Genomic DNA, 26,350 nt, shown 5'->3' with positions numbered 1-26,350 from the left:
TTTTAAGGAGAACGGGAGCCCTAGACAAACTGGCGCTTCAACTCAGTCCACTTCCGGCTCAGGGTCTCGTGTTGACCAGCAATCTGACAGATACAGTTAGTTATTTTTCTTCGTTGTCTTTTTGGATCCAAGGGTGCCGGTCTAAACTTACCTCGGCATATCGCAGCTTTGTCTGGACCAACTCCTCTTCCAGCTCAGCCAACTCCTTTTCAACTTTCTCGTTCTCCAAATGAACCTTTTCATTACGCTTCATCAAGTCATCGCGCTCAAGCTTCCAAGTTTCCTCAATCTCCAATGGTTGGTTCTCAATCACCTTCTTGAGCTCTTGAACTTGGTTCCTGAGGGCCTCAACCTCATCCTTCAGTTCGTCATTCTCAACCTTTGTGTGGACGAGTTCCGTAGCAAGGTCAGCTTGCTCGCGATCAGCAACCTCAACTCTCTCCTCCAGCTTTCGAACTTTGATTGTGAGGCTCTGATTGTTTGTTCGGAGTTCCTTGACTTCGGTTTCCCGCTCCTTTTCGGCCTTTGTCTTTTCTTCCCACTCTGCAGTGTATCCTTCAAGAAGCTCCGCGGAGAGCTTGATTTCGCAGGCATCCCTCACCAGCTGATCTGCTCTGTAAATCTCCTTGTCAATGCTTGAGCTGGAGCTGCCAAAGAAGCCATTCTCCAAGAGACTTCCTTGGCTAGGGTCCTTGTCGATGTAGACATCAAATAGCTTATCTTTTAGATATGTTGTGAGTTGCTGCATGTCAGAAATCTCCAGCAGGGTTGCGGTATTTTTCTGCATCAGAACGATACCAAATCGAATAATAGCAGAAAGGCCTTCTGAAAGAATCAAGTCGTAAATTCTCAGGACAAGTTGGAGGGGGAAACGGTAGGCGAACAGCGTGAGGAACCACGGTGTCGCGTATAGATGGGGAGAGATGCCCCTCCGGTGAAGGTGACAATACAAGGCAGGCTCAAGGTCTTCCAGCAGCCGCTCAAACTGATACAAGTGTCGATGAAGTCCAGGCATATCATGGATAAAGAGGTCCCGCAGGCCGTAATGGTTCATCAGGCGGACAAGTAGGCAGAATGCCTCCTGCTCCGGCATGTTGAACAGCAGGGGCATAATTAAGAAGTTCATGCCCTGAGCATAGCCAACACCTTCGTCAAAGAGAGCATACGCCTTGCAAACGCCGAAGAGACCCTCCTGAAGTCCCGCGGCTGCTGCATATTTAGAATAACTGGTGCGGGCACCGAGGTCACGACGGATGACCTTCTCCAGCCTCTGAATGGAGGCAATGTCTTCTTTCTCTTTGCGCATCCTCTCTGCCACAGCCGCAGCCTGGGCCTTGGCGATGGCCTCGGCATTCTTATCCTCTTTCTTGTCACCCTTGACACCTGAGCCACCCGACTGTTCAGAGTTAACAGATGACGCAGATGACGCTACTCCGTCACCGCTCTGAACACTGAGATTGGCATTGCTAAAGCTGCTTGCTGCTGTGCTGCTGCTGTGCCGATTCCTGTTTTCTTTCTCCGTTCCCCTAGCTAGGAGGTCCCTGTAAACTCCCTCCAAGTCCTCACTCTTGCTCTGTGCCAGCACTTGCCAAATGACGCCGCGAATGGCACTGGGAATACCAGTGGCAATAGCTTTGTTCAACTCCTCGGCACTCGACCGTGCAACAGCAGCGGGACCTTCATAAACGACTGATTGCCAAAGGTCCCAATCAACTTGTGACGTCGCCGTCTCTGAGGGGCCAACGCTGATGCCGACTGCCGTTCCAGGCGCCAAGCTTGCATTTGGAGGGGGCAAGGGGGATTTGGGAGGCAAGTCAGCTGCCGGCAGCGCTTCACCCTCGGCGGTTTCGTCCGGGATGTCCTCGGTGTTTATGGTAAGAGGAGCACCAGATTCCTGCTGCATCCGAAGCACCTTGAATCGATCTTTGAGGCTATTCCGGTTGGATGCCTTGCCATCGCCCTCTCTTTCTTCCTCAAGCTTGCTCAACATCATTTCAGGGTTGCTACCCACAGTACCGACGGAGCTAGCAGTGTTTCTGCGGGCAGATGGCTGGGTGGTTAAAGTCGAATTGACGTCTTTGTCTTTACTAGAGTTCCTAGACAGCCAAGAGAACGGGCTGGTCAGTCTCCTGCCTACCGGTGCAGGGGCGGGCGTGGGAGCCGCAGCGGGTGGTGCTGCTGCTGGAGTAGCGGTCGAGGCGGTGGGAATGGGCGGCAAGCTCTTGTCCGGCGACGAAGGTTGTGCAGCGGCAGTAGTATTGTTTAGAGAGGTTGTTCTGCTCAACTGGTCCTTGTCAGAGGGGCTCGCGGGGTCTGCCGAGGCAATTAGCAACATGTAAGCAAAAAAAAAGTTGTGAAGACGGTGAGAGAGGTGTACCCTGGTGTTGTGGGGCAGCATCATCGTCCAAATTGACAACATCGAGATTTGATGTGTTGGAGATGTTGGAGATGCGATGTGACACTGGCGATGAGCCACGTGAGGGCGGTTCTGGCTTTTCCTCGCTCTTGACTGAATTGGCCTCCTCTTCTTCTTCCTCTTCCTCACTGTCGCTATCAGCATCGGATTTGGTAGCATCCGCCTCCGGCGGGGGAGGTTGAGGTTTCGAGCTAGATACAGATCTCTTGGTCAGGGATCGTACGGAGGCGGCGTCCACGGCGTCTTCGAAAGCATCCTGCTCAGCAGCCTACACTATTTATTAGTTCTTGACTTGCCATGTCATGTGTTGTTGTGGTTGTGGGATGACGCTAAACATACCGTATCAGCATCGGAGTCGGTAAGGGACGGGCGTCTCTCCTTCAGCGACCCCTCGCTCGAGTGCTGGGAAGCTGCGTCGTCTGGCTGCGGCATGGCTCCCTTGTTGATATGCTTGGCCTAGAGGGTGTTTATACGGCGTGTCAAGAGGCAGAGTTCAGCGACGGGCCTTCCAGAGGCTCTATAGAGTCCGAGGTGCGGTTGCTTGCCAGAGCCGGGAAGAATATCGTTTGACGGTGTGGAACCAATGCAGTATAGATGACAATTGTAGCAATGAGCAGAAAAGGGAAAAGAACTCGTCAACAAAGGACAAGTCTCACAAGAAATGACGAATGCTAGTGTTGTGTACAGAGTGCTGTTGCCGGCTCGTCCCAGCTGGTATGTACAGGTTCAAGGTTGAGAGCTTGGAGATTTTGTCTCAGGGAGCATGCAGCCAGCATGGATGGGATGGAGTCGGGCGTCTTTCAAGCCGCCAAATGGCACGTTTCCCCTGGCTGGCCGCTAAGCTCAGTGCTCGTCAGTGGGCAGTGGGGGGTGCGTAGGTGGCTTTGGCGGGTCTTCAGAGCCTAACGTCTCCCGTTCGATCTTTAAAAAGAAAAAAAAGCCACACAACTTCGACAGCCAGCCAAAGGGGCTAGCTCTTCATCCTCACAACTGACACCCACGGAGGCGAGATAACAGCATCTCTGGCCTCTTTCTAGCGGTGTCCAGGGTCGCGTGCTGCTCTCCTCTCCGCGGGCAGAGATCACCAAGCGGCAGCTATTCGGCAACGCTGGATTGATATGGGTGGGTGGGTTTGGTGGGTGGCCTAACGACCCCTTTTTCCGTCTCCTCTTTTCGCATGCCGTTTGCTTGGGGCAGCGTCGGCGGGTTGGGGAGGGGGAAACAACAATTCACTCGATCACAAAGAGCACCGTCTTGCAACTGTCTACGGATTGGTATATACACCAAGTACATGGCCGGATTTGCAAAGTGGCGTGTCAAAGACAGAAGCCATGGATGAAACTCAAATCCTCCCACCTCCAGCCAGCCCCGCGATACACGAGCGAAAAGGTGGACTCGGCGCTCTTGGAACATTTGCAACTTGGTGTAGTACCCAAGTCAATAAGCGGCATGTATTGCTACCTAGATGGATACCTTGCCGACTTGTCTTGCATCTGGCATTCAACCCCAATCTGGAACAATGCCTAAATTCTCTCACGATGGTGCCTTTGACACTAGCCCGCCGTTTTGACGGTCTGTTTCAGAGCTCCGAGGCAGGCGGCTTTTCACATCCAGGTTGCCTCCTCTCGGGGTAGCACCGGTACAATCACGTAGCAGCTCCAATTTCGTATTTGTGCAGCTCTTTCAAGAAGGAAACCTCCTTCAGGCTTGGATTATCATGGATAGAGGTTGGAAATCCCAAGTGAAGTCGATGAAGTTCCAGGGTAGAGTCATGATACCCACCTTTTGATAGCCATGGGTCCCTTGCTTAATCTTTTGCCCAGTGCTGAAAGCAGATGGAGAGTGCAGAAATAAAACGCATGAATGAGCTTCAAAAATAGCTGGTTCAATAACATTAGACTATCGGCTTGAAGGAGTGATCGTGGCCTTTTTTTCTTTTTAAAGCGAGCATCACCCGGCAGGTGGTTCACCGTCATGCGCACAGTACACGATGCATCATGCGACCATCACGATCTTAATCAAGACCGCTGACACTTGGAAGTAGTTCTGGCTCGGGTTTGGATACCCCAGATTCGAACCAAGCTGACTAGCTGCGATGACAGGGTACCAGCTGGGGTCCGGGCTGTTTCATTGATATTCCGCATATACGAAATTGTAGACCTTTGCTGATCAATCGAGATTGATAAATGGTACCTTGCAACGTCAATTGTGGCGTCGTCTTTACCTTTCTCATGCATAATGCTACGAAGATAAGGAACTGTCAGACTCACGTGTAGTTATAAACAAATGTAGATCCATACGCAAACTGCGTGCAAGCTACCTCTGCCAGGCAAGCTAATTCAGGTACGAGCATGGCTACGATTTGAGTGGGAATTTGTCGTCGAAATACCTGATAGACTCATGCCCCCCAAACGCCCACCAATCTAGCTACACGAGCAAGTGTGGAATCTAAACGTGCGGTTAGTCGAATTAAGTTTCACATCACTATTTAAACATAATCATGATACCGCCAAGCCCAAATATAGAACCAACCTCATCAATGTGTGTCCAAAGCATCAGAAATTACGAGCAGCATCGGCGTCATTAAAGTCTTTGGCTGCGGGTGGTATCTTAAGTAGATGTATTTTGGTGGGTTGATTTCGGCTATACCAAGACAGCTTTGTTTTCAAAATGCTGACTTCAAATTTAAACATATCAGATACTCGGTACGCTCCCTCGTTTTGCCCAATGAGCAAATGAACCCTGTAGCTAACAGTCTGATATCCCAGCTCTCTGTGATAACGTACATATATTGACTGACCTTGTAGGAACATCGCGAGACCTGCAGCACCCTTGCCTTGGACCAGCCTGATCCGTGTCTCTCAATTACCGACTACGGACTTACATACACGCATGGGATAGATTAGATTTTCCATTCAACGTTCTTTGTTTGTTCTGCTTTCGGGTAGGAAAATCCATGTCGGCGCCGCCTGGCTGGTACCACCGGCACACGGTGCAAGGACCAGTCCACTCATTGCCCATAGAATACTAGCCCATGGCGATGCTAACCATACACAGCTAGAGCATCAGATTCGTTCTTTGTCCTAAGCCTGTGCATCTGCCGTTCTTTGTCAAGCCCTCCCTGCTACCGCCTTAGTCGTAGCGCTCCATGCCGCCTAAAGAGAGTGCACAGCGGAACTTTATAGCGTCGAGGGCGCTATTAGTATTTTCTACAGGCTACAGCTACTGTGCCTGTATATTACGGCATCCGTCCCTCTCTCTGCTCAGCCCGCCCCTCACTGACGCCTAATGCCGATGTAGGCAATTCACACTCATTCACTCGCATCAAGTGCGGGACAGTGGGAGGAGCTGCACCACCACGCCTATTACGCAAAGGCCCACTTACTTCCGCTGCTCAACCTGACGTTTGTCAACCAGCATCGTTTTTTTTCTCTCTCCCAACAACCTCTTTCTCTCCACCTTTCTGCCCGTATCTTCACGACAGAAACATCTGCAGATCGTATCCGAACTCCTGATCTGTGCTCCCGTGTTTCTTTATTTCCTGCGATACCCCTTCCCCGCTGCCCGCCTGGACCCTTGAAGCCGCTGTTCGAGGACGACTGCACTCGCCCTACAACTCGCTTTCAAGCAAGCTCACGCAGCAGCTCCTTTCATATCCAGTCCTCCTCCACCACGCTACGCCTTGATATTGTTAGACTTCTGGGTGCTCGAGCTCGGTCTTTCGTCTGATTAATCTACGCATCGGCCTCGACTGCAACAGACGTCGACACTAGCGAGCCCTGGTTGTGCAACTAACCCTGGTAGGCTTGCCGCGAAGCAATCCATATACATCTCGATACTTGAACGGCCCCCCGCGGTTCGGCTTCAGCCCAGCCACCACTGTTCCCAAAGCACCAGCCGTATACGCGGCCTCTGCAGCAAATACTACTGGAACATATCACGACTGCACAAGTCGCGCTGTCGCGCCAGCGGATAGCCGGATCGAAGTGGAGGGGGAGTTGATATTTGTTTCTGCGGCTTTGCCGCTCTTGTTTTCACCATGGGCAAGATCACAAAGGCGATGCAGCCTAAGCATCGAGAGACTCTGGTACGTCGCATCATGTCAGGGCGGGCGGGGCTGAAATTCAGCCGTACTCTCCCACGCTCCCACATGCCTCCTGTCACGGAAACCCATTATGCTAACTCTATTTGCCTTTGATAGTCTCCATGGCTAAAGCTTTACGTCGATTCTGCATCAACAGCCCCGTTGCCACTCCTTCCACAGCAGCTTGCTGATTTCCCGACAAGGTGGCCATTCGGGCGCGGAGACCTTTACCACTGGATTCCATTGTTAAACCGATTCGATGGCGTGCTCGAGTATTTCTGCAAAACCTATAAATTGAATGAAGGCCCCCAGCGGCGTGATTTTGGCTGCGATGTGCTGCTCAATCATGCAAAGGATTCGGCATTCGAGGGCGAGAAGCAGTGGGAGATGGACGACCTCACCCAGCTCGGCTTTCCCTCCGATGGTGACAGAGAGCTGATCGAGGCTGTCTTGAAGTTTACTCGCATGCTGCTAGAGCACTGCGGAAATCGCAGCATCTACGCCAGCAGTGCTCACCTCAACGACCTCCTCAACTGCACTCCCCCTACCGTTCTCATTGCTACACTCGAGGTGGGATCCGAGTTGGCACAGAGATACCAGGCATCGGTCAAGCGGATAGGAAGCGCTTCCCGACACATCAGTGCCGCACTGCTTGCCAATCATTACAACATAGACCTTGAGCGCGTCCAACAGGTTGCATTGCCGTTCGTCAAAACGCCCATTTTTAACCTTTCCGACCCGTCGCCGACTAGCGCGCCTTCTACCGCATCTAAGGGAAAGGATAAGGTGGTTGCAGGAGGTGGCAGCAGAAATGTAGCTACCATGCACGCCAATGATCTTGTCGCCATCACCACTGCTGATGATAACCGGTGGAGCTCTTGGGGTGATGTTAAGGTCTTCTACTACCCCCAGGAAACCACATCGGTGCAGCATGACGTTCCAACGGAGGCGGGGCGCTCGAATCTACCCTCGACCCCCACTCCCCTCCGTCGAAGCTCAACGATGAACCCTCAACACACCCCAAAGGTTCGAAATGCTACTGCTGCCGAGGACCCCTCTCCTCTGGGAACTCGAACTTCGGGGTTTGTGGATGACCATTCTTCGTCTGGCCAAAAGACGTTCGAGTTGCCCCAATCCGTCGTTGCCTCTCACTCCATCTATGAGCTCATTACCAGGTGCCCTGATGATATGCCCCAGGCGGCCAAGTATGAGGCCTTCCATCGCTTGAGAGTAGCCAAAGCTCTCATCGGCTCCCAAGAGTCGCGGCAGCAAATTCTGGCAACTCGGCTGCTGGCGATAACTAACTTGGCGTATATACATTCCGAATCAAACTTTGTTGAGAAAGTTCTTCGTCAAGATATTGACGAAACCCGCCGATTCCAGCTCGTATATCAGCTTGCTGAGTTGATTCATCCATCCGCGGATGGCGCAATAGACGTCCCTATGAGGCTGCAGACCATTGCCCTTGCGCTCCTCGAAGCGGTATCGAGCTTCCACGCTCGATGCCAAGATGTCTTGTCGGCCTTGAATGCGAATGTCAACCACGGTATCCTTCTTTACGTTATCAGAAAGGCCGTCGCTGGAATGACTGAAGCGAATGCTGGAGACGATAGCGATAAGATGAATGAGATGGACGAATGGCGGAATAATTTATTCTCACTTACCTTGCACTTATCCATGGCTACTCGCGTGGGTAGTGAAATGGTTTCTGCTGGATTAATGGACATTCTTGTCGAAATTCTAAATATTCGATCCATCATCGCGCAGCGCCACCATTCAATGGTTCTTGCCTTCCTGGATGGCTTGATATGGACCTATCCGAACGCATTTACCGCATTTTTCAATGCGGATGGATTGGATGCTGTTGCCAAGCTAATTGTCGATACCATTGGTGAAGCTCGCGTGTTACTTCAAGCATCAAAGGGCATCAAACCTGACCAACAGTCCAGTGCTGTGGATTATGAGATCCCTTATTACCAGCAACAGACACTCAAGTGGATCTTGAAGTTTGTGCATCACATCATGTCAAATTCGTATAGCTACAGTGGCAATACAGACCGACTCCTGCGAAATCTTGCCGAGAAGTCTGACTTGCTGGCCAATCTGAGGGACATCATAAATGACAAAAAGAGCTTCGGCTCAGTTGTCTGGACAAACTCGGTTACCATTCTCAGCGATTTTATCAACAATGACCCAACAAGCTTCGCTGCTATTTCCGAATCAGGTATGATCAAGACGTACCTTGAAGCCATTACTGGTCAGCCGATCCCCGAAATACATACCGCACGGCTTGCACGGCGGGCATCAGACGGCGGGGACCCTAATACCGTGGAGGTGTCTGCGATAACATCCATCACCGATCTCGATAAACGGCCTCACCCTCCTGAGGACGAAGTCGCTCGGCAGGCGTTTGGCCGGCCAGTTGCAACAGGCATCTTGGCATCTTCTGATGCTATCAATGTCGTCCCCCAAGTTCTAAACTCCATCTCTCTCAACAATGCGGGCATGCATCTAGTGGTCGCCTCTCGGGCGATTGAGAGCTTCTTGGAAGTCTTTGAAAGCCCTGCACATGTGAAATGTATGGAGACGGATTCTGAGCTCGCCAGCAATGTTGGTGCCAGCTTTGACGAGCTTGCGCGCCATCACCCTCCCCTAAGGAAAGCGATAGCTAACGCAGTAATTGACATGGTCGCCCGAGTACGCATGCTTGGCATTGAGAAGGCTCGACTCGCAGGCTGGGGGGTTAAACTGCTCCCCATTGGCAACCTTCAAACCGCAGCCGAATCAACTGCTGCGGCCAGTGCTCCTAAATCGCAGCAGGAATCTGACGTCGACATGTCCGATATGGCCGTGTCACAAGGCTTGGAAGTCGACAAGCGTACCGAAACCGAACGGGAATCTCCGTACGACTCGTATACGCCCTATATTTATGCTCTATCTACTTTCCTGACGACCTACTTGTCCAATAACGTCTTGAAGAATAGCTTTGTCGAGAGGGGCGGTATCGAGTTTCTTCTCGACATGTGTCAATCCCCTAGCCTTACGGCTGGATACGGCGATTCCATGGCATCTCGGGTCCTCAATCAGGTTGTTTCTCAACTGGTTGAGCACGGTGCTGCCCAGGGATTAACGTCTCTGCTCTACCGGGCTCAGCGTGCCATCGACGTGCTGGAGCCATTATCAACCAAGACAGAGGCAGTTCCTCCTTATTTCGCGCCCTTTTTGGCACCTGACCTAGGCATTGAGTACACTAGCACCGAGGCAGTTGAGATAATTGCAACTGGTACAAATATTGTCAAGGCCCTACTCAACGCTCAGACTTTTATCAAAATAATATCTGATTGTTTCGCATCCTCGAGATCCAACTCACTCCAGTTTTACCCCATCAACGTGTACGATTATTATCAAAAGTTGGTAACCTCAATCGGGCCATTGTTACGTGGAGTCCTAGCAGAGGAAGCAGGCGAGCTTACGGCTGTCCCCCAGCATTGGTCTTTAAGACGTCAGTCGCCACCTGCAGAAGGCGGCAACAGAGGCGCCGTCGCAGACGCTGAAGCTGACGACACCTCGTTGCCCGACGTTCTTAACGGCACGGATGGTTGGAGACCTAATGAAGGAGCTGATAACTCCTCGGCGGCTCGTCCAACAGAGCAGGAACAAGCTAGCCCCAGGTTCCAAAACTACGAAACGCTGAGAATCTTGCTACATCCCATGATCCCCACATCATTCCCGCTCTTCCAGACCATAGGCAAGGCGCTACTGCCCAGACGTGAATCGAATCACGGCGACCCGTACCATCGACCGCGTCACTTGGAGATTGCCAGAGCACTTGCCGATACGGTCCTCGATCACCTTGGGCCATCTGTGGCAACCCCAGAGCCAACGTCAAAAGATTTCCACTATTGGATCATCATGCTACATACCATCCACGAAATGCTGATTGACCACCCCTCGGCTCGTCAAAATGACCGCTCCAATGTGCAAATTATCATGCCTGTTCTCCTCGCATTCAAGGAGCGCCGTGGTATTGAGGTACTCAATTCTATGCTTCGTGTCTTTGCAAAGACGGTGAAGAGTTCTAGCGCAGCTACTGCCGATGAATCTTCAAAGGTCAAGGTTGCCGCTTTTGGTTTGAAGAAGATATTGGACTTGTACTTCATTCTGGTTAACGGAAAGTACATTGCCGACACGCATAGTTTCTTCAACCTCCAGCGACAAACAGATCGGTCTCAAGTCGTTCCAAATATCCACAGTCAAATTACCGTCGAATTCAGGGCACTCATACTGCCTGTTGTAATGGACCTTTGGGATTCAGAGTTTGTGGAGCGAGTCCCAGACCAGACTGTCAAACGACTTGTGGACATTTTGAAGATGGTGTCGCTAGGCGAGAATGAACTGTTGCTCATGCCGAAGGATAAGGTAAGCGATTTCTACGTCTTTTCCATGTTAAAAAGTCCATCGAAGCTAATTGTTTTAGGTTCCTTTTATGCTTCTCAACTATACAGACGTGCGATTCAACTGGCGGGCCGTTAGAGTCCTTGTCCGCCAGCTTGCTGACGACTACGATGATAGTCTAGCACAGGAAGCCGTGTATCGTACACTTGGCAACGTTGTTACCGCCCCAGCATACTGTACTGCACACGAATCTGAGATAGCAGGTGCTCGAAACCCTGTGCCCCCTGAGGATGAACCGGACGCCGCGTCCTTGGCCGAGGGGGCTACGCCAACGACGACCAGCCGAGATGCCAGTGGTTCTCGTGCTCCGGATCCAGAGGCAATGTCGTTGGATACATCCCCCGATACATCTGCTGAAACATTGGATGACCTGATTTCTCGCCTTCCCGAGAACAATGAGTTAGCGACCGAAAGTGGTGCTGATGCAGCGCCAAAAGCTGCAGAGCCGGCTCCCTCCAGTGGAGAATCAAACCCAGCAGCTACTCAATATACCGCGACCGATTTCAACTCGCTCAAAGATGATCTTGACAATCACCGGGCAAAGCTACGCGAAAATCTGATTGATCAATGCCTTGATGTCATTCGCGCCCATCCGGATACGGCTATTGAGGTGTCTGAGCTTATCACCACTGTCGTTCTGCGACATCAAAATGCTGATGCGCACGAAGAAGTGGGCTTTACTCTTACATCTGCCCTGGCATCTCTCGGGTTAGAAGAAGACGAGAAAAAACGCAACGGCAAGTGTATCGCTGCATATGCCCATCTACTTGCACTATTGCTACAAGATGAGATGTTCTTCAGCCGAAATATTGAGACACTGCGTGATAAGATCGACGACTATGTAGCGTTCCTCAAAGTTCCGCCATCGACGCCGACTGAAGAGCTACCGCCTTGGATTCCCTTTATACTTCTAGTGCTAGAGACGTTGTTGAGCCATGACGAGAAACCTGTTGCAGCTCAATGGAAGGCGCCCAAGTCTTTAGATGAGACCGTTTCAGAGCCTATCATCCAACTTAGGACGCCTTTGCTCGACGACCAGCAACGATCCAATGTCTTGGAGTCCCTTTTGGATTTGCTCCCACGCATAGGGAAGGAGGAGATGTTGGCAACTGCCATTCTACGAGTTCTCATCATTCTGACTCGTAGGCGTTCGTTGGCGAAGCAAGTTGGCGAGAAGAAAAACCTGCAAAGACTCTTCCTCATGGCCAAGCAAATGTCAGGTGCGGGATCCGAACGTCTGAGGCAGACTAGACTGACGGCTCACCTCATCACCATCCTCCGCCACATTGTGGAAGATGAGGACGTTATCAAGCAAATAATGAGAGCGGAAATCAAGTCAGACCTTCCCAATCTTCAACGTACCCAGCGCGGCCATTTAGATGTGTCCACCTACCTCAGGGCGATGGCCCCAGTTGCTCTGCGTGCGCCTGATCTCTTTGTTGAAGTAACCAACGAACTGCTTCGGTTCTCACGCTGGAATGCGCCCACCACAGAAGGCGCCCGACCCCAAGCCTTGGTTTGGAAGGAACAGGATGAGGGGAACGCGAATGTGGCTCCAGCGGATACAGAAGAGACTCAGAAAGATGATGTTAAGCAGTCGACTGAGTCAGGAGACAAGGAAATGCCAGACGCACATAAGTCACACCATGATAGCAAACGCCCCGTGGTCGAAAATCCGGACGGAGTCATCCATTTCCTTCTTTGCGAGTTGGTCAACTATCGAGAAGTCGAAGACAAGGAAATACCAACAGTTAGTAAAGATGTGAAGGCAGAGAGCGAATCGACGGCCCCTACTGAGGTCCAGGATGTCTCTTCTGTCGATGGCGGAGCTGTCGATGGAAAGGACAAGAAGCCACAAAAGCCTACGTTCAAATCAGAAGAACATCCTATATTCGTGTATAGGTGCTTTTTGCTCAGCTGCTTGGCCGAGCTCTTGCAGAGCTATACTAGAACCAAGGTGGAGTTCATCAACTTCAAACGCAGTGCCCCCCCTCTGACTACCAACACCCCTGTGAAACCGCGGTCAAGCATTCTCAACTACCTAATCTACGACCTGCTGTGCCAGAGCAACCTCAGCGGCACGTCAGATAACATAGCATCGAAGAAGAAGGCCGCAACTTCGTCGCAGACTCAAAAGGTTTTGGTTGCTTTGGTTTCAAAAACCAACGAGAAAGTGTTCGAACGCAAACAAGAGAAATACGCATATGATGATGAGCCAGATCTGCTCTTCGTTCGCAAATTTGTTCTCGACACCATATTGAAAGCGTACGAGAAGGCACCACTTACCGATGAGCCACTAGAGGTTCGCTATGCAAGGATGCAGTGCCTAGCAGAACTGATGAACCACATGATCGGAGAGAAAGACAAGGAACAAAACTCTGGATCTCGCAATGTTGATACTATCCAGACAAGATCCCAAGCACAGCTTCGGCGGCTCATGTACGAGAAGGGTTACCTGGATAAGCTTACATCGTCCATTGCCGAGATCAACTTGAATTTCCCGGGAGTCAAGCGGGCGATTAAGTATATTCTGCGTGTCCTTCGGGTTTTAACCGATACTGCGAAAGAACTTAGCCATTCAAACATCTTGGTATCTGACTCACAGGCTGACCAAAGTGACGAGGATTTCGCATCTACATCATCCCTGTCAGATCTAGACGAGGGCCGGGAGGAAACTCCCGACCTATACCGAAATTCTGCTCTCGGCATGCTTGAACCTCGTGGTGAGGATGATGAATCCGAATCCGAGGAGCCAGATGACGATGACGAGGATATGTATGGGGATGAGTACGATGATGATGAGATGGACTACGGCGATGAAGGTATGTCGGATGATGAAGACAACATCAGCGACGAAGACGAAGAGCTTGGTGAAATGGGAGAAATCGAGGGGCTCCACGGCGAGCCTGGAGTGGTTGAAGTCATCATGGACGATGATGATGACGACGACGACGATGATGAAGATGGCAGTGAAGACGATGACGATGACGAAGTCGACTCTGCTGATATGGAAGATGTTGAAGACCGAGTTGAAATTGTGGATGAGGATGGAAACCCTATCGATGATGACGGAGAATCCGGATGGGAGAGCGAGACCAGTGCTGAAGAAGATGAAGATCCAGAGGTCGATGATATTGACTATGAGGCCGAAGGCCAAGACGAACACGAGGCTCATCTACACGGTTTGGGTCCTGGAGATCTCCTGGATAACATGGCCAGAGCGATTATGGGTGGTGACCAAGACTACGAGCCCGAAATAATGGAGGCACTAGACGAGCATTATATGGATGATGGTCACGAGGAAGGAGGTGAGTAATGATTTTCTGCACATAAATCATTGTGGTTCCGCTAACGCCTTTACCAACAGATGATGACGAGGAAGAGGATATTGAAGATGAAGAATATATCTATGATGACGACTATCCGCGTAAGTAGACCATTCCACGACTGCACCATGATGTTATCTAACTTGGCAACTAGTTAACGAGACTCTACCGCCAATGCCAGCTCTTGGGTGGGATGGATTCACACCAGAAGTTGATGATAGACATCGCCAACTCTTCTTGCTTGACAATAATAGACGACCTGTCTTTGCACGAATGGGCGACCGCAACCCCTTCCCTCCCCGATTCATGGCCGGGTCGAATCGTGAGCTTAGTGGTAAGTTAAAAGAGTTTTCAAATACCCCATTACTGGTTTATATACTGACGTAATTCTCCGTAAAAGATTTCCGCAGCTACTTCTCTCGTAGCCACCGCAATAACGGACAGCAGTCTAACGCAGATGACGGCATCAACCCGCTACTTCGTCGCAACGACCAGGCTCAAGAGAATCAGCCACGGCCCGGTCAATCAAATTCCATTGGCCTTCGCTTCCCAGAGGGCTTCTTGGGGCCAGGTAGAAATATGATCGATGGCCCCATGGGCTTCTTAGGAGAGCTTATGGAATTTTTGCCGATCATGGGGCGCAATGGCAACCATAGCCAACATGCATTCCACGTGCATATTACCGGTCCTCATCACAGTGTTCGTGGCGCGGATCTTGGGCCTATTCGTGGCCTAAGAAATGATCAGCGCCGAGATGCTGCGGCTCAGGAGCCTCATCAAGCGGTTGCGTTCACCCCTGAATCCACCTTGGATCGCTACCAGGAGGAGGCCAGGATGATTTTTGGTGGTAACCCCGCTGTGGAAGCTGCACGACTCGGCAACGCTATCATTGCGCAGCTTACCCCTGCAGCGATGGAGCTGGAGAGGAAACTGAAGGCAGAGGAGGAGGAGAATCTCAAGCGTCAAGAAGAAGCCCGAAAGAAGCGAGAAGAAGAAGAGCGCGTGGCCAGGGAAGCTAAAGAAGCTGAGGAGAGAGCAGAAAGGGAAAGAAAAGAGGCTGAAGAACGCGAGGCTGCTGCCAGACTCGCTGCCGAAGCCGCCGAAGCCGCCGCTTCTGCTGCCACCCAAAATGCTGAATCACAGACTAGCGAAGCGAATCGCAACCAAGGTAGTGGAGCCATGGAAGGAGTTGAATCGACCGAGTCTGGCGACACTGCAGCGAATGATGCCGCAAACACCACAGCGAGAGCCAATCTGCCAAGAGTAACAACCATCATCAGAGGCGAGGAGGTTGATGTTACTGAGCTGGGTATCGATCCAGATTACCTGGCTGCTCTTCCCGAAGAATTCCGAGAAGAAGTCATCGCCCAAACCGTCAGTGAGAGGCGATCTCAAGCCCGCGAGGAGGCTGCATCAGGAGAAACGACCGAAGTGTTTCAGGAATTTCTTGATGCCCTGCCAGAGGAGCTACGGTTGGAAATTGCGCAACAAGAAAGGCAAGAGCAGCGCCGTCGTAATCGTGAAGACAGCCGCCGCCAGGCTGCTGCTGATGGCCAAGATGCAATTCCCACGGAGATGGACCCAGCCAGCATCCTCCTCACGTTCCCGCCGGAGCTTCGTGAGCAAGCACTTATCGACCAGGGTGAAGATATCATGGGCCAGCTTCCTCCAGAAATGGCTGCTCAGGTACGAGCATTGACTCAAAATCGTCCACCAGTGGTTCATCAGCAACGAGGTATGCGACCAATCGTTCTCCCAGGTAGAACTTCCCTTAGCGCATCTAGAGCCGCCTTACAAGGACGACGCTCTCCAGATGAACAAGGAGAGAATAAGTCTCAACGCAGGGCTGTCGTGCAGATGCTCGATAAAGCTGGCGTAGCCACCTTGGTGCGTCTGATGTTTATTGCACAACAGGGCTCTATCCGAAACTACCTCTTCAGCGTATTCGCAGACGTATGCGAGAACCGACAAACTCGCCTGGAGGTCATCAGCACTATCCTGCAAATTCTGCAGGATGGCAGCACAGATATGAATGCCGTTGAGCGAAGTTTTGGCCAGCTCTCGCTTAAAGCTAGAAAGCAGAGAGACAAGGACAAAGATGCCGATCAAAAGGCTCCACAAGGCCTCAAGAGGACCTTGACTACTATTGGCAGCCTGACAACTTCTGGCCAAACAAATTCTGAGACATCTCCGTTGTTGATTGTACAGCAATGTCTAGATCTCCTTGTTGATCTATGTACCAAAAACCCTCACATCCCTTGGCTGTTCTTGACCGAACACGAGTCTGTGGGGTCTTCTCTCAAGAGAAGCCTCAGCCGTAGAGGAAAGGGTAAGGACTCGAAGGCTCATAAATACGCGATCAACTCCCTTTTGACCCTGTTGGACCGCGAGCTTGTAACGGAAAGCTCGCTTGTCATGACACACCTCGCAGACCTGCTGAACCGAGTTACTCTTCCTCTTCAAAACTTGGAACGTCGACGCAAGGAGACACAAGATGAAGATGCATCGGCTCCAAAGACAAACGAAGCGGAATCCACGGCCGTTATCACGGATGCGAATGAGGCAGAGCAACAAACTAGCAACGGCCAGACAGCAGATGGTGAGGCAGCCTCCGCGCCCGCGGGATCTTCCGAGCAACAGAAGGCCGGGGCGGAGGACTCAAAAGAGCAATCGAAGAACACGTCACAGAAACGTGCCCGTCAGCTGCAGCCCCCGGTCATTCCACCTCAAAACCTCACCCTCGTGGTTAGAGTATTTGTTGCTAGGGAATGTAGTTCGAAGACGTTCCAGAACACCATCTCTACCATCAAAAACTTGTCAGCGATACCTGGAGCGAAGACGGTCTTTGGCCAAGAGTTGGTCAGCCAAGCTCGCTTGTTGAGTAGCAACATTGTGTCTGATCTAGACGATCTGCTTCCTCATATTGACGCGGCTACGTCTGGTACTGAAATTCAAGGAGTTGCCCTCGCCAAGTTCTCACCTGGAGCTTCAGAGCAGAACAAACTCCTCAGAGTTCTCACCGCACTGGACCATCTATTCGATGGCAAGAAGAAGACGGACGACGTTGAGGAGGGTGGGCCCAGCGAGACCGAGAAGCAAGATCTTGTCACCTCGCTCTACCACAATTCAACGTTCTCTACTATGTGGGAGAAGCTGAGTGCTTGTCTTAGTGCCATTCGACAACGGGAAAACATGCTCAATGTCGCGACAATCCTACTTCCACTGATCGAATCTCTGATGGTGGTCTGCAAAAACACGACGACAAATGACGATCTCTCACACAGCCAGATTGTGAAGGACATGCTGCTGTCTAGCCCACAGCCAGAATCTCGTACGGCGAACCTCTTCTTTACCTTTACAGAAGATCACCGCCGTATCCTGAATGAGCTCGTGCGACACAATCCAAAGCTCATGTCTGGCACTTTTGCTCTACTTGTTAAGAACCCCAAGGTTTTGGAGTTTGACAACAAGCGCAATTATTTCAACAGAAGTGTTCACTCGCGGAGCGGCCAGAACCAGAGCCGACCATCATACCCGCCGTTGCAGATTTCTGTTCGCCGAGAGCACGTATTCCATGACTCATTCAAATGGCTTTGCTTCAAGTCAGGCGATGAGATGAAATATGGCAAGCTCAATATAAGGTTCAATGGCGAAGAGGGTGTAGATGCTGGCGGTGTAACACGCGAGTGGTTCCAGGTTCTCGCCCGGCAAATGTTCGATCCCAACTATGCTCTATTTATCCCGGTCTCGTCTGATCGCACAACCTTCCATCCGAACAAACTGAGCGGCATCAATGATGAGCACTTGAGGTTCTTCAGCTTTATCGGCCGCATCATCGGCAAAGCCTTATATGAAGGTCGCCTCCTTGACTGTTTCTTCAGCCGTGCTGTTTACAAGCGCATCCTTGGAAAATCCGTCTCTGTCAAGGATATGGAATCATTTGACCCAGACTATTACAAATCTCTTTGCTGGATGCTGGAAAACGACATCACCGACATCATTACGGAGACCTTTTCTGTTGAAGATGATGAGTTCGGTGTCACCAAGATTGTTGACCTTGTCCCTAACGGCAGAGAGATTGCAGTAACTGAAGAAAACAAGCACGAGTATGTGCGTGTTGTGGTCGAGCATAAACTCCTATCCTCGGTAAAGGATCAAATGGAGAACTTCTTGAGTGGTAAGTTATCATTTTGTAACCATGACTGAACTGTTGAAAGCAATGTCTAATTTCTTTCTAATTAGGTTTCCATGACATCATTCCTGCAGAGCTAATCTCAATCTTCAACGAGCAAGAACTGGAGCTTTTGATCTCTGGCCTTCCCGACATTGACATTGACGACTGGAAAGCCAATACTGAGTACCACAACTACAGCCCTTCCTCTCCACAGATCCAATGGTTCTGGAGAGCAGTCAGATCATTCGACAAAGAGGAACTAGCCAAGTTGTTGCAGTTTGTCACCGGTACCAGCAAAGTTCCTCTCAATGGATTCAAGGAACTCGAAGGCATGAACGGAGTCAATCGCTTCAACATCCACCGCGATTATGGAAACAAGGATCGCCTTCCATCAACCCACACCTGCTTTAACCGTATGTTTATAATTCCCCTCCTGTTACCCGCCCCTCAAATTTGAAGATTTCTGTACTAACATACCCCGACAGAGCTCGATCTCCCTGAGTATGACAGCTACGACATACTTCGCTCACAAATCATCAAGGCAATCACACAAGGCAGCGATTATTTCGGCTTCGCCTAATGGTGATACTGGGGACGGTGTGATTTTACAGAATGGTAACCGACATATATGGCACTGACACTTGGGTGGCCGAGAGAAATATCCTTGGCACTTTATGACTATTTGTAATGCATAGCTCTTCCAGAACTCATGGTGGAGATTTGAAATAACAAAAAAGACAAAAAAAGGGGGGGAGGGGAGGAACAAGGCTCCTTACTCGGAATTCTCACCTTGCTAGGAGAAGTGCAGATCTCTCTGGCATTGACGAGATATTTCGAAATGGGCTGGATGGCATGGAAAGCAAGGTTTATGTTTGGTAGGGGTGGTTAAAAAAGACATTGCTTTCACGTAGATTAGCAGGACTACCTAGGCTTAGAATTGGGCAAATACAATAGGCTCTTCATGAAAATATCACTTAACGATCTCGAACGTACGATGGCCCCAATTTCGGTCAGTGAGATGTATATCTCGTAATAAATTGATGCCTTATTACATAGTCAAGATGCACGATCCAATGTATGCCTACGTATGGACTCGAACGTTTGGGCAAACTACGAACCCCCGATTAAAGATGGAGCAAAAAAAAATACGGATATTGTCAAGAAATGGCGTCATGAATGCATTTGGAAATATTTGGATATGTTTCTAATACATTCATAACAGGTGGGCCCAAAATTAAGCCCGAGAGATCCTCACTCCCAATGCATGCAAACCACAGGACCAAGGTATGATGATTCCCCTTTTTTTCTCTTTCATTATAACAAAACGCCGAACCCTTATTTGTGCATGGAGCTTGCTCGTCGCTTGCGGGCATCGGCCTTGTGGGCCTTGGCCTCGGCGACACGCTTGGCAAGGACCTGGGCGTACTCGTTCTGTTTTGTAAATTGTTAGCATTGTAAATTGCGGCGGAGAGCTTTTTGCAAGGGGAATACGCACGGCCTCGTCCTTGACCTTCTCGGCCTGGCGGCGCTTGAGAGCGAGACGGTGGCGCTTGTGCTGCAGGCGCTGGGGGGTGACCAGTCTCTGGATCTTGGGAGCCTTGGTGTAAGGCTTCTTGCCCTCGCCCTTGGGCTGGACCTCTCGTCGGATGACGTACTTGCGGACCTATTATTTTGCCAATGGTGATTAGTTCCATTGAATTCTTATACTTTTGTTTTCTTTAACCTCGGCACCGGGCCAACCCTTTCCTCGCCTTTGAAAGGTCGAGAATAAGAGTTCGCCCAGTAGTCTTCTCACACTCTACCCGGACTGCCATTCCCTCCACCGCAGCTCCTGGTAGGCGATGACCGAGTATGGGTACAGGGTGAAACATACATCGTCATCCTTGGTGAGGTTGAAGAACTTGCGGATCTTGGTGGCGCGCTTGGGTCCGAGGCGCTTGGGCTGGACGACGTCGGTCAGGCCGGGGATGTCGGCATCACCCTGCTTGACGATGGAGAGGGCGAGGACGGACAGGTCCATGGCGACGATGCAGCCGCGGACGGACTTTCGCTTGCGCTCACCGGTTCGGCGGGGGCGGTAGCAGGAGTGGCCGTCGGCGAGCAGGAGGCGGACACGGCTGGGGTGCATGACACCCTGCTTCATGGGGAAACCCTGCTTGTCGTTTCCACCAGTGATGCGGAAGATGTAACCCTTGAACTCGTCGCCGACAGAGTCGCCGGGGACCTCAGCGCCCATCTATATTGTCAAAAAAGACATGTTAATTCTCGAATTCTTTCTGCGTTGGAGGGGTTGGCGGCACGTAGCCTCGGAAGATGTGAGGACGGTAGAAAAAGGTTTTTCGATATCGAGTATGGTGTTCTTCTCGTCGATAACCAAAATCCCGTCCTGCTCTCGTTCCGTATTGGGGGAAAGACGTACGCGCTTCTCCATGAAGACGGCGAGCTTACGCTCATCCTCAATGTCGATGAGCTTCTGGCTGCCATTGGCAGGGTAAGAGATGTTCAACTATCGAAGAGAAAAAAAAAATCATGTTAGCGACGACGTTGGAGTTGACACGGCGGTGGAACGACAAAAGCGCAGATGATGAAGTGCTTGCAGCATCTGGCCATGTCGGTCGAGAACAAATTCGTTCCGCATTGGGAGGAGCATGAGTATGGTATCGTACCTTCATCTTGCCAGTGTTGTGGTGGTGCAAGTTTGGCTTGACCTGGCTCGCGTGAAGTCGGCTTTGGTGTTGAAGGAATAGGTAGGGCAAAAGAGCGAAATTGGGGCAGAAGAAAAAAACGAGAAATTGTTGTGTGCATTCGCCTAGGGCTCCATTTTGGCGTGTGGGAAGTTAGCCTGGCCAATCAGAGACTTTTTTGTTCATTGGTGGGGTCTTTGCCTGTGGATGGTTAGAGCGATCTCTTAGATCCAGCTTTGGTGAAAGTGTGGCTAGGGCGACTTCACCAGCCTCTTTGTCCTGGAGCTGTAAATGCGGCGTCGATCCACTTTCTGCCTGTGAGAACGTGTGGGGCAGGATTCTCAGCGTCTAACATCTTAAGCTTGTCTTGAGATCGATCTTGCTTGATGAGATTTGTCCAATCATCTTCTCATTCGCATATCATTATATTCGCCGTATCAGCATCTCTTTTTTATTATTTCATTTAATTCAAATCAATTTTCACAGCCATTAATCCAGCCATGTCTTCCTCCACCGCCAAACTATATCCTCCATCCAAGCAAGCTTCCACAACCACAACCAACCCACTCCCAACCCTCCTCCAAACACCCTCCGGCCTCGCAATTCTCGAGCTACAAGGAAGTATAAATCTTCCCCAAGACACCGAAGGCGAGACTCTCAAAGACGTGGAATTCGGAAGACTCGAGTTCCCAGAATATTCACCAGACGCCATCGGGACGGCTTGGATGAAGCGAGTCCACATGTACATTGGCCAGCACCAGCGGCTAACGGGCGAAGTGAAGAAGCTCCCCAAGGCGCTTGCCGTGGTGAGGAAACGGCAGAATAGGATGCTAGAGAGCTCTTCTGGGCCGTATATGGAGGAGGGCGATAATCTAGAGGTGGTTGATATCGTCAAATACAAGCTCATGTTTGCGAATCGACCAGAACCCGTTGGAACGGCTCATGCCCCCGCTTCATGATGGATAGAGAAGAAAATCTCCTCTCCGTTCATCTTTCTACATTGTATATAATTCAGTGCGTTAACACAACAACGAGACCTTTATGAAGAAGCCATAATGAGATATGAATGCAATTGTTATGGATTCAGGTTACTCATGTCCCTGGAGAGCTATGGCATTATCATCATCATTTCCATATACAGGAATACTAAAACATATCTCTTCTACTAGCAGGAGATCATGTCTATCATTACATATTTACTCTATGTCATGACCTAGATGCGTGGCTAAATCGCTCTACTAAATGGTATTCATGCCGCAACACCCTCCAGCGGCTTCGTCCTCCCCAGCCCATCTCGTCCATAGTAATCCATAGGGTAGATGCCATCACCACCATCCTCCTTACCCCAGCCCCCTCTCTTCCCCAGCGCCACAAGTGCCTCGTAAGGAGTTAGAAGCGGCCTGGGGAAAGCGTATCCCCAGTCGATACTCAACCGCGGGCATGCAACCTGCACCCAGCACTCGACATCGCTCATCATGGCAAGCTTGCCGGGGAAGATTTCGCTCAGGAGGAGATCTATCTTGGGGATGCCCCGCTCGGCCAGCTCCCGCTCGATAAGGGCCAGCGTATGCGGGTTCCCCTGGCGCCCGAGCGATCCCAGAATGAGGCCCCAGCGACGGGCTTTGCGGGCAGTCTGGATGGCGGAACGGCGCACTGACTGCATCTCATCGTGGCCGTACGTCTCTCGCGTCAACTTGCGCGAGTATGGGTCGTACCGGTAAGCAGGAATAGCCGGGTTGTGAATCATGATACTCTCAAGATGGAAGCGCCCGTCACCGAGATAGAGAATCAGGTCAATGCCATCCTCATCCCGCAGACGAGGCGATGTGCAGCCTAGGATCTCACCCTTGCTGAGTGGTCCGATCTGAGGCACGACGACGCCGAAACCAGCCGCTTCGAGGCTGCTCCGTATGCCGTGGATGGTGGCGTTGAATTGAATAGTGCCGACAATCGCAATAGTCTTGCCACTGGCAAAGTTTCTCTCCAGCGAGGCAATCAGATGCGCCGTATCGATGCTAATATCGACAAAGACGTACAGCGTCTTGATCTTGGTCACGTCCACGGGGATCAAACAACTATGCGCATAATGCACCAGCAAATCGCAACCCAGCGCTCGCGCAGTATAGTCGTCGATGCAGCACGCGCCGTACGTCACATCGCCCATAATGAGCGTCTCGACGCCCGGGCAGAACTGCGTCACAATGTCCGAAATGGTCGTCGCAAACAAGAGCAGGCCTTCGGGCATCTGCAGCGCTACTTTGCGCGCCCCGGACTCTCGGATTCGGTGTATTGTCTTTGGTATTTCGAAGTTGTAGTTGGCTGGCAGCAGCGCTATGGCTTCCTTGAGGCTGGGGTCTTCTAATATTTCCTTGGGGACTCTGTTTAGAAGTCGCGGAGCTCGTCGAGGTTTGGCCGCTAAAAGTCAGGATGATGTTAGAGAGCCGACGAAGCGTTTAAGTACTGAACAGTCGCCACATACCTTGAACAGCACCGCTACCTCCCTCCTCTGTTGATCCCTTTGCTGCCGCCGCCTCGTCCGCTGCTCTCCGTCCTACAAAGCGCCTCTTTGGTTGTCTTAATGCCGGTGTCTCATCTTTTGTAGTGTCGTTATCTGCTCCGTGAACTTCTAGTCGCGCTTCCTCTATATCCGCTGCCGCGCCGAGATCGACGAGCGCCCGGTCGTCTTCCATTTCTGATCTTTTGCAGTCGTCCTTCTTCCTACTACTTTTTTTTTCTTTCTTTCCCCGTTGCCCCTCGCTGCCCCTCGTTTGCAACTTGCTTTTCGCTTCTCGTCCGAGGCAAATTTGGCGATTTCGATTTCGTATGCGAGATAATGTGTCAACTGGTGGGTCTGGTAAATCGAATATCAAGCAATATGCAATTTGAAAATATGTCAAGATTGGCTGTAGTTGTAACTGACAAAAGCTTTTACACTGGAAATGGCACATTCAAGGTGGGGTGATGGATGGATCTCAAGCGGCCCCACAACGGACTTGTCTTCTGTTGTCAATGCTTTACTTCGCTTCACTTACACCCAGTGCAATACATGATGTGAAAATACACTGATGAAACCTCATAGATATTATTCCTACGTTCTGATTCCTTCTCTTTCATACAAACACCATTACTACTGTACCAGCAAAAATAGCTCTCCTACGAACTCTTCTTCTTGCCATCAATACTGAATCTGTAGCTCGCCTGAACCACATACGGGCCATCGTCCGGTCCCCAGATCTGCTTCCTCCCCCATTCCGGGTTGTTAATGCCGTCAATCCAGTCCTCCACCTCCATCACCAGACATCCGTACTTTGGAATCGTTCTCGGGAATTTCTTGTTGTTGTGCAGACCCTGCGTCTTCTTCAACGTCAGCGTGCCGTTTTGCCCGTTGCAGCTGTACACCTGGAAGGCCGTCTGGTCCGAATAGACGTCCAGGTGGATGCCGGACCAAGGTGAGGATAAGCTAGCGACAGGGCCTTCAGTACGCCAGTCAAAGGGGCCCAGAGCATCCCGGTTGACGAGGTAGCAGGTATCTAATGTCTCTATTAGCTCATTGCATCATCCCATTTCCCTCCTCCCTTGATCAAATGGAGGACGACGTCAGGAATCCTTACCAAAGCCAGTGCAATTGTTACCGCAATTCTCCTTGATGCCACTCTGCTGGAAGCCCTTGCCAAGCTGCTTCGGCTGCGACCAAAAGTCATTCGCCGTGTTCTTCTTGTTCGCCAAAATGTCGCCCGTCGGGATCAAGAAGCCATCGACATCGACGCGCTGTCCACTATACGGAAGATGCAGCGTATGATTCAGCGCCGTCTGCGTTTCGTTATTGGCATACCCATCCAGGTTCCAGTACGTGTGGCTGCTAAGCATGATGGGCGTCTTCTTGGTCGTCGCCAGCGCCACCATCTTAAAGTCCCACTGGTTCTCCTGCACCGTGTACGTGATGTGCGACACGACCTCGCCAGGAAAACCCTCCTTTCCGTCCGGATCGACTATGCTAAAGGTTATGCTCGTCGCGGTATGCGCCGACACGGTGAAGTTGCGCCAGTCCCAGCCGTCGGGGCCCCCGTGAAGGGTATCTGATCCGCTGGGCGCGGCCTTTGTGGGATTCTCATTCGGCGGCGTGTGGTATGTCTTGCCGTCGATGACAAAGGTGCTGTTCTTGATGCGGTTCGCGTACCGGCCCGGCACGCCGCCAAAGTGCGGATGCTGCTTGTCAATGCCGTAGTAGGTGGCATTGTCGAAGCCGCCCACGAGATCGCGCTGGATGCCGTAGCGATCGTTGATGAACAAGTTCGAGATGGACGCTCCATACGGTATGAAAGACGCCTCGATGCCCTTTGCGCGAATCCAATACTTGCCGTCCTTGTCTGGGCCGCTTCCACTCGACGCGGCGCTGGCTGTAAGTGGAAGGGCAGCAGCCGCAGCCAAAACGGCCAAAGAGTTGCCCGTCAGCTTCATGATGGAGCAATTCTTCTCCAGAAGAGATCAAAGACAATCAGAAGTACTGTAGTGGCGCAGCCTGTGAAAAACAAACTCAGCCCCTGTGGAAAACTAAACAAAGGGAGATGGCCAAGACATTCGCAGATCGGGAGGGCCCAAGACACATACCCATCCATGCATTAAGTACTCCAGAGCCCATGAGTGACACAGCACGACTCTCGCGCCCCAATGCTACTCTAACCTTGCACACAGTATGCAGCATCTCGTGTCTTCGGCTTCTTTGTCCATCCACATGACGCAGAAACCAAAGTCCCGGCCAACATATCACTGTCCACAACAGGCAACCAACCACGATGATCCCAGGGGGCTGGAAAGGCAATGAGAGGGGTAAGGTTGTCTTTCCCCGGATTTACCACGAGGAGAAAAAAGGACTAGCTAAGCGACTGAAGGCACAAGTTCCGAGAGAGCGAGGAGAGAACAGGGGGAAGTGAGCGAAGGATTGATTTCGCTTCTCCGGGGTTGGAGCGGTTGATCAATGCATACGAGCATGATGTCACCTGTTGATGATGTATGGTGTAGGAATCCCGATACAAACAACTGGGGATAGCATAACAATCCCCAGGATTTATGTGACGAAGCTCTAGTTTTTTTTTCTTCTTCCCTCTTATTGATGCCATTTGATTTTCAATGACATCCTATGTACTCCGTAGATCACGACAAGTTAAACTGAGAATCAACTCCCATAGCATGCCGCCTCTCCCAAAACATCAC

At 51.1% G+C, this 26,350-nt stretch overlaps 5 protein-coding genes across 5 annotated transcripts; 2 read left to right on the top strand and 3 right to left on the bottom strand.

The window, feature by feature from the left end:
- Positions 1 to 20: 20 nt before the first annotated feature.
- On the bottom strand, positions 21 to 2,848 carry M431DRAFT_74256 (hypothetical protein; the record flags this gene model as incomplete). Its single annotated transcript, XM_024922211.1, has 4 exons — positions 21 to 83; positions 152 to 2,313; positions 2,378 to 2,684; positions 2,756 to 2,848. 4 exons carry the CDS (start codon positions 2,846 to 2,848, stop codon positions 21 to 23), a joined length of 2,625 nt encoding a protein of 874 aa, XP_024779093.1.
- A 3,607-nt stretch (positions 2,849 to 6,455) lies between these two features.
- M431DRAFT_2021 (hypothetical protein) lies at positions 6,456 to 19,035 on the top strand (the record flags this gene model as incomplete). Its single annotated transcript, XM_024913342.1, has 8 exons — positions 6,456 to 6,503; positions 6,618 to 10,919; positions 10,978 to 14,263; positions 14,323 to 14,382; positions 14,436 to 14,615; positions 14,682 to 18,458; positions 18,524 to 18,868; positions 18,941 to 19,035. 8 exons carry the CDS (start codon positions 6,456 to 6,458, stop codon positions 19,033 to 19,035), a joined length of 12,093 nt encoding a protein of 4,030 aa, XP_024779092.1.
- A 632-nt stretch (positions 19,036 to 19,667) lies between these two features.
- M431DRAFT_504353 (hypothetical protein) lies at positions 19,668 to 21,225 on the bottom strand. Its single transcript, XM_024918461.1, has 5 exons — positions 21,122 to 21,225; positions 20,875 to 20,961; positions 20,329 to 20,691; positions 19,951 to 20,118; positions 19,668 to 19,886 (listed from the first exon to the last, which is right to left on the bottom strand). The coding sequence occupies exons 1-5, from the start codon at positions 21,125 to 21,127 to the stop codon at positions 19,791 to 19,793; spliced, it is 720 nt and encodes a 239-aa protein (XP_024779091.1). The 5' UTR covers positions 21,128 to 21,225; the 3' UTR covers positions 19,668 to 19,790.
- Positions 21,226 to 21,500: 275 nt separating this feature from the next.
- On the top strand, positions 21,501 to 22,253 carry M431DRAFT_504352 (hypothetical protein). The gene has a single exon (XM_024918460.1). It carries the CDS (start codon positions 21,640 to 21,642, stop codon positions 22,096 to 22,098), a length of 459 nt encoding a protein of 152 aa, XP_024779090.1. The 5' UTR covers positions 21,501 to 21,639; the 3' UTR covers positions 22,099 to 22,253.
- A 135-nt stretch (positions 22,254 to 22,388) lies between these two features.
- M431DRAFT_491018 (hypothetical protein) lies at positions 22,389 to 25,597 on the bottom strand (the record flags this gene model as incomplete). Its single annotated transcript, XM_024916866.1, has 4 exons — positions 22,389 to 23,554; positions 23,619 to 23,836; positions 24,351 to 24,669; positions 24,751 to 25,597. 4 exons carry the CDS (start codon positions 25,595 to 25,597, stop codon positions 22,389 to 22,391), a joined length of 2,550 nt encoding a protein of 849 aa, XP_024779089.1.
- Between the last annotated feature and the right edge of the window lie 753 nt (positions 25,598 to 26,350).

Source organism: Trichoderma harzianum, assembly GCF_003025095.1.
Source record: "Trichoderma harzianum CBS 226.95 unplaced genomic scaffold M431scaffold_2, whole genome shotgun sequence".
NCBI lineage: Eukaryota > Fungi > Ascomycota > Sordariomycetes > Hypocreales > Hypocreaceae > Trichoderma > Trichoderma harzianum.
The sequence above is the reverse complement of the archived record's forward strand: the minus strand, read 5'-3'. Positions and strand labels throughout refer to the sequence as shown.